Genomic DNA, 8,096 nt, shown 5'->3' with positions numbered 1-8,096 from the left:
ACCTTTGTATTGGAAAGAAGGAACCTTACCAAAATTCGAGATAGAACGCATACAAACTAGAAAATAAGAAATGTAAGAGTATTTGTACAAATTGTAAATTTGGAGTGATTTAAAAGTTAAGAATAATTTATTTTTAAAAAAATGATTAATCCTGGTACATTACAACTTCTATACAAAAATTCATCAAATACCAATCCAATTACTTGTGTTAATTTGGCTGCACTTAAATTAGTAGTAACAATGGACCTAGCATTTGTGGTAAACTGATGTCGATGATGCATATGATGTGTGATAGGCATATACGAGGGTGTAAGGGGGGATCATGGGCCTACTGGACAAGGATGGGGGTATGAACAGGTAAAAAAGACGAGCTTCAAACTTCAGCTTAGGTTTTAAGATCATCAGACATTGCAGAAGGTATGCAGTGTGTCGCCAGAATATCAACAGTAGCAGCTTTAGCAGTCTCTGTCCGAAGAATGACTACCTGCCATAAGAAACACAATAATCAATTATAAACTGCGTACAGTTGAAAAGCCTCTCGTGTGTTCATGCCAATATCTACAGTAACTTGTGTGATTCTGGAGAGAGCTTAAAAGAGGAGCGAAAAAGAGACCTTATTGAACTCCAGATCGAACTTCAAAAATTCATCATTGCAGGAGTCCACCATGCTCGCCAAGCTTTTTAAGTTCTTCACAGGTTTACCGTTGACAGCAAGAACCTGACAGGAAAGCAGAAAAATGAATAAGGTCGCATACATCAACCACCTTTCAGAGCAGAATGAGATAGGCACAGGCTCACAGCTGAAGAAAGTAGTGGGTAAAGGAGGAACTTCAAATGAACATTATGTACTCACCACCCCAGAAACACAAGATACTCTTTAGTACCATGTTACAGTGGAAAATTAATACATACCTGAACATTAGCAAGATCTTCATATCCGATGTTAATGTCAGCCACAAGAACCTATAAATAAGGGGGAAAATTAGGAAAAATATGCAATCCGCAACTAGAGGCAGTTTGTCATGAGCCAAATGTTGCAACTTATGTACTTTGTGTATCCAAAAAAAAAAAAAAAAAAAATAAAAAAAAAAAAATAAAAAAGAGAGAGAGAGAGAGAGAGAGAGAGAAAATCAACAGGCCCATTGATGTGAAATGATCAGATGGAAATTATTGTGAATCACTGCTTCCTCAATTCTGCATCTCTCTAACTTCTCACTTGCAAATTCTATGATCTCAACTTACAAGCAAATGGACCAAACACAGTATGTTGCATGTGATAAACTAACTAATAATATATTAAGAAATTCAATTGAGTAGAAAAAAACTCATTACATTATCATTACATGTTTGGAAAATTGACACACATCTCGTCTATTGGTATAAAAAAATCTAATCTAAATTATAAAACCAATGCTACTTAGAAGCTGACATGGGTCAAACAAAATAACCTGGGACTTTAGATGGCATCAATTGTTGGACAGCATATGCAGGGGCTGGTTGTGAGCATATCTCAACAACCCTGCCTGCCTCAGTCAGCACATTTGATATAAACTAGCCTAGGGAAAAGAGCATTCTTGTTATTGCAACAGATTAGTAGCTTGGGGATTAAGTTGAGAAATGAGAAGTAATTAGAGTAGATAGGGACGAAAGGAAGCAGTTATATCTATATATAGAGGAGATTAGTGAGGGTGAAAAGAATTAGAAAGTTGTTTTAGCGAACTTTTTTGCTTTAGCTTGTTGTTGGGAGTGTCCAGCCACTAGAAGGTTTGCAAATTGTTTGCCCATCTGATGTTTAAATGCATCTCAAAGAAAATCAATCATCCAATTTCCTCAGATTCTCCTAGTCCTCAATACTCTATTTCTAGTTGGTATACTGTCATACTCCTTTGGTCCCAAATTAGTTGCTATATTTTCCTTGCTGCGGTGTCCAAAATTAATAACAATAAAGCATCTTAGGTCAAGTTTTTCTTACTTCCTCTAAAATTGGACCCCGCATTTACTAATCTACATTTTTATCTCTACTATTTTACTAACCAACATAAATGTACCAAAACCAAATGTTCCACCAATTTTGGGATGAAGGAGAAGATGAAATCTGAAAAATGATAGTCCACAGATTTGCAACACCAATGATATTCCTTCCCCTAGGCTATTCTTACCTAATATCGTGCAAATCAAATTAAAATTAACTATGAGTACTGAGTAGTGACAGCTTGAAAGTTCTAAACACCGCCTATTGCATCTATGCAAGTTATAATCTAAGCATTTCAAGTTATATTGTGCGTATCATAAACAATATATACATATTCATGCAGTCATGTGTTTAAATTTAAATAAGTCTTTAGGTTGGTGTCCAGGATAATAGATACCTGAGATATAACAAGAAGTTCTTCATCTTTAGATTGTGCCATTGAATAGTGAAGTTTGTGCACAAGCTCAACAGGAACATCAGACTCATTTGAATACTGTCATTAGATCATAAGCAAAAAATTGATCAGAGAACAGAAAAGGCTTAAATCAAATGCAGTATCCACAAACAGTGGGGATGTAAAGAGGAAGCAGCAAAAAAAAAAGAAACTCACATGCAGTAGCTTAACTTGGCTAATCAACAAACTAACAAATAAGTTTATTAAATGTCACACAACTATCTAGTTGAACAATATAGTTTGACCACATCTCCAGCAAGAACTGTATCAAAAACATTGCAGGCGTTGAGTTCAGCTCAATTAGCAGAAGTAACATATAAGAAACCACAAAGTTTCAGACCAGGAATTAGATTGACTGCACCTTGAAGCTAGAAATTGCTTAAGTATCACTTAAGAATGAAATTCAAAAGGGGGTAATCTTCAGGACTTCAGAACACTTTGAAACAAAAGAAATTTCATGAAGATACAATAACATCTTAATTAGTGCAGCAGCAGCAGCTATTCTTAAGACAGAATAATAAAATATCGAGCCTGGACACAAGATACTTATTGCCAACATAGTTCAGATATCAAAAGTAAGCTTTTTTTTTTTTGGTCAAAAACAGGACTCTACAGAATCCATGGAGCATGACATTAAGTTCTACAACTACTATACCATCAACAAGTTACATGATTTTAATGAGACTACATGAACATTTTAAAACGATTTAGCTCAGATTAGTGAAAAAAACAAAGATATTAAGGACTTAAAAAAGAAAAATTAAGGGAGGAAGAAGAGAGATGAAGAACAAGTTAAGATACGACTGAATTAATGCTAACCAAAGTGACTAATCACCACTTACTGCCTTGTCAATCACTCATCACAATATTCAACATGATTATCTCTATAATTAGCACTATTTATTATAACTCTACTCCCTATAATACCACTCTCCCCTAAAATCATTCATATCACATTTTCATGTCACCCTATAAACAAACACTGCGTAATCACCATATCCATTTTTGTTAAGCATTTATCTATTGTATCAACCATCAGCTAGTCGCTATGTGACCATATTTGCATGCTAACCTATTACATATACTACCTGACAAAACTAAGAGTCCCAAAGCAGCAAGATGAAAGAATATAAGTATTATGAAAACCATTTCTTCCACAATTGGAGAGAGATAATACCAAATGAAATCGTACTTCTCAATCCCCATCTCTGTAAGGATCCTAGTTTTTCCCCCAATTTAATCTCCTCTCATTTTTGGACACTCATTTTTGAATAGCCAAGATCGACCACGCAACCGTGTCCAACATGAGTACCCAAGTCCAAGTAACATAGTCCATCAAGGAAAAAAGTTGCAGCAGAGTATACACACACACACACATATATATAGACACAGGGGGTGTTTATGTATGCACGCAGTCACGGGCACCCATACACATAGAGAGGAGAGAGAGAGAGAGAGAAAGAGAACAAAATGAGACCTCTGATTGGAGATATGGGACTGAGACAACTGTAAAAACAAATCCTGCGATTATGTAATATGATGGCGGTCCATCCTCAGTACAAGCTGGAATGAGCTTCTTGTGAGTATCAAGTCTGATGCTAAATTCATGCATCACCAAATCACGAAGTACCTTAATTTTAGCATTATCTCCAGTATACTTCTGGGAAAAAAGGTAACTAAAACCTATACGCTCACCACGCCTGAAAGGAACTACAGAGAGTTAAACAAAGTTAATTCTGGATGCAATGTTGCACAAACCACTCACTTTAGAGGAAAATATTAAACTAAGATGTTAACAACATAAAAGTCGATTCAAACTATTTTGTCAATGTTTTAAATGCAACATTTAGAATTTGTTCTTATAAGCAAAATAATTTTTGCAGATTACACCAAGTTAAGATTAACAATATCAAAATGTCAGCAGCAGATTTAAGTAGGCATTGTAGTCAAAGTTAGGACCAAAAACATTTAGGAAGGATATATTTGTTTCTGACTTTGAATTTGTACACACAAATTTGCAAATTCCACACTGATCAAAGAAAAAAGATATAAGATATAAAATACTTAAGACCTAGTTTTCATAGGGGCAACTAGCTGTGCAAACTTCAACTCTCATAGAAACAAAAAAAAAAAAAAAAAAAAATACATTACGTTTGGTTATGTGTTATCCCCAACATGCTACATTTAGTTGCCATTGTAACTTATTGCGTTCCAATGTATATAGAAAGTCTCTTACTTAAGGGTATCCACATGAGTGAAACTTAAAGACCACCAAACAGTAAAAACACTTTGAACAGTATGTCATCATCTGACAGGAGCTGATGTGGGGGGGGGGGGGGGGGGGGGGGGGGGAAGGTGCAGGGAAACGAGACACGGTACTATACAATGCCACTGGATTCTGTTTGTTTACTTTCTATTTTCCCATATTACTCGAGGGAGGGGAACAATTGCAGCTGAATTAAATATCTAAGAAAGATAACTCATTTGCAACGGTGTCCACATATTGTATCCCCCGTAAAACTGACCTAAACAACAGCTAATGCATTGCATTTTTGTTGCATTACAGTTTGTATAGTTGAAATATCCTTTGATCTGAACAAAAGAGCTGCAAATCTCCTTTGATCTAAACAAAAGAATAAGCAGGCTGCAGGCATGTCCAAAGTCAATACTTTTTGAGGAAAAATATTCTAATAAACACTGAATAGAACCTCAATAGGAAGGAAATTGAAGAAACCAATATGATGTTATCGTATAAAATAGGTGCAACAGTCATCAAAGCGATATTACATTGAGGTGCGAGTATAGAAGTATGGAACCAGCATGCAACATAGATGCATCCAGGTTAGTACAGAAAAACAAGGACTGGATAGATGCTGTAAGAATGAATAAGCATTAACAATACATTGACAATTCGACTCTTCATATCACCTAATTACCTAGGTGGCTATGTTAGATTATGGAACTTAGGCAACTTTAAAAAAGACTAAAATACTAAAATAGGTATGTTTCAGAAAATGAACAAAAGCAATATCTAGACAAATACTTGAAGCAAGGACATTGAACAAGGTGACCAACCAAGCATATACAGATTATTATGCAACAGTACAAAGAGCTTAATATTGACATGAACCTAAAAATGGTCAAGGGGAGAGCATAATGACATTGAATATCAATTACCTGTTCCATCATTTCCAATATCGACCCCATCAAAACTAAGGATAACATCTGATGACTTCAAAACCTCAGATTCAGGAGCAGTAGCTTCAACTCGTGTAACAAGTATACCCTTTTGATCAGATTTCATTCCCATTGCTATACGTAAGTCAGGATTCTCCATCTTTTGCCACTCAAAGCCAAGAATTGGGAACCCTGAAAAGAAAACATGTCGTGCATTAGATAAGACATGAAGTTACTTCAACAGTTACCAGGTGTGTTTGAAAAGATCAGCGCAAGAAAAAAAAAAAAAAAGATAAATTTTTTAAATAGGCCAAATTTGTCAGTTGAACCCTACCAGTATATGCTCCATTCCATTCATAATCTTGAATGAAGTGATTGATGACAGGTGTAGGGATAACATAACCAATATTTTCAGCATCTTCCTGTTTCATTGACTGAAATGCAATTCCTACACAATTGCCTTTGTCATTGAAGGCTGGACCACCAGAATTTCCGGAGTTAATGGCAGCATCCACCTGCACCAATATCATTGAAATAGAATTTCATAAAATGAGATCAAGGCCAAAAAAAAATATGAAACAAGATCCTGTATACATACCTGCAAGCCTAGTAGCTCAGACCACCCATGAACGTAAGAAAGGATCTCCCTACGTGAGACAACTCCACTGGTCACTGATATAGTATCCCCTCCTATTGGGTAACCCACAACAGTCACAGCATCTTGAAGAGCAGGTAATTCACCAAACTCCACTGGTGATACACCTTCCCAAAATTCATCATCTTTGACCGTAAGCAAAGCTGCAAAACCACATGCATATGATATTTTATTTAGAAATTTCTGAAACTCAAACCCATTATACAGAATCGCATTTTGAAAGCATATGAAAAAATTGAACTCATAGCAGTCAACAACAGTCAATACAACTCAATAGCAACAAGTCACTATTTTTTAATTTATTCACAATCTTTAGCAGGTTAGAGCTACCGATGCATACATCCGATCTGTCAAAGCCCGTATAATTAAGGATACATCTAAACTATTATAGTCAACTAGTCATTGCTCCTTTGACCATTGCATACAAAACAATTACCAAAAGATTTGGAATAATGCTCTTAACAAAACTATTAATTAACCTTAAAAATAAGCCAATAAAGCTTATAACTTCAGAATATTGTCAAAGCAGATCCAAACAATCCAAATATCATTCAATCAAGGACAAAAAATATCATACCAATATCACACTCAGTCCCAACAGCTAGTACAGTAGCCAAGTACTTGGTATCAGAACCCCGCTTCTTAAGCTTAACTTGAGTGTAGTGAGCCACTGAATGAGCATTTGTCAAAACCCTCCTCCCTGCAATGACAAATCCACTACTTGAGGAGCTGCACTGCCTCTTCCTCTGCCACGGAAGAGAGTAATTCGGCTTTGAATGAACACAAAACACCTTCACCACTGCATCCATCAATGGCACAACACGCTCTGAAGCCGCTGCCAGCTTGTGGCCACCATTCCCATTCATCTCCATCGATGATGGGGTCATGTCCAGATTATCTTCGGATAGGCTCGGCATCAGACAATACAGAAATCAATGTCACCAGGGTCGATCACAGTTCCAATAAAGGAGCAAAAGGGGTCTAGGATTTCGAAACGATTGCTTTGATGTCTAATGATTGCAACCCATTGCTGAGTAGTTAAATACTGAAATTTGTTAAAGTGGGTCAGTGAAATTGGACCGATATTATAAGTCTTAGTCTTAACATATTAATAAAAAGTATGAACATATCATATAATTCCAAATTTCATGAACCATTTCATATCAATTATCAATTACTCGGTTTCAAACAACAACCCCACTTCACTTTTACTTCATCTTGACTTCAATCTAGCAAAGTATTAATTTTTAAACGATTTAAGAAAGAACCTCACAATTTCCCACAATCAGACAAATTAGGGTTTCACATAAAGAAACAACGCAGAAAGGGAGAAAAGTAAACCCATTTTGTAATTAAATTGCAGTATAACTACATAGAAACAACAATCAAAGCAAAATTATGTTAAAAATTAGGAAGAAATACCAGGTTTTTGGACATGAGATAAGAGCCAAATAGCTTCATTATAACAATGGCCGAATGGCGTCACCTCCAATTCAAGCAGAGTTCATGAACAGTACACCACCATTCCCAACGGTGTCAAAGTTTTATGTTTAGTTAGATTAGTTGGTTAGATTATTCGTAAATCGTAATGCACCAAATATTAATGTCATGTTTCCTTTGATTTTTAAATATGTAATACTCCGTACTATTTAAATACTTCCTCTGTTTCCCTCAAAAAAAAAAAAAAAAAAAAAAAAATACTTCCTCTGTTACATATTATTTGCGACGATTAGACATTTTTTCTCTCTACTTTATGTCAAATAGTTGCAAATAATACTTCGGTATGTAACAGAGGTAGTATATACAACTCCCTCCGTTCCCTTTTGTTTTTGATGTTT

At 35.6% G+C, this 8,096-nt stretch overlaps 1 protein-coding gene across 1 annotated transcript; it reads right to left on the bottom strand.

The window, feature by feature from the left end:
• Positions 1-7,879, bottom strand: LOC145599514 (protease Do-like 9). Its single transcript, XM_081655883.1, has 10 exons — positions 7,681-7,879; positions 6,836-7,303; positions 6,202-6,401; positions 5,938-6,118; positions 5,604-5,795; positions 3,904-4,136; positions 2,370-2,465; positions 913-963; positions 614-718; positions 1-484 (listed from the first exon to the last, which is right to left on the bottom strand). Exons 2-10 carry the CDS (start codon positions 7,173-7,175, stop codon positions 386-388), a joined length of 1,497 nt encoding a protein of 498 aa, XP_081512009.1. The 5' UTR covers positions 7,176-7,303; positions 7,681-7,879; the 3' UTR covers positions 1-385.
• Between the last annotated feature and the right edge of the window lie 217 nt (positions 7,880-8,096).

The sequence above is a fragment of the Chenopodium album genome, chromosome 20 (genome assembly GCF_948465745.1).
Source record: "Chenopodium album chromosome 20, dcCheAlbu1.1, whole genome shotgun sequence".
Classification (NCBI taxonomy): Eukaryota; Viridiplantae; Streptophyta; class Magnoliopsida; order Caryophyllales; family Amaranthaceae; genus Chenopodium; species Chenopodium album.
Note: the sequence above shows the minus strand (reverse complement) of the source record. Positions and strands in the feature narration are given on the sequence as shown.

Excerpts from the sequence above, each read along its gene's own strand:
- LOC145599514 (XM_081655883.1), bottom strand. The coding sequence starts at position 7,175 with ATGCCGAGCCTATCCGAAGATAATCTGGACATGACCCCATCATCGATG. Across the intron at positions 5,796-5,937 it reads ATGGAATGGAGCATATACTG|GGTTCCCAATTCTTGGCTTT; the intron begins GTAGGGTTCAAC and ends TTTTCTTTTCAG. Across the intron at positions 4,137-5,603 it reads TATTGGAAATGATGGAACAG|TTCCTTTCAGGCGTGGTGAG; the intron begins GTAATTGATATT and ends AACTCTCTGTAG.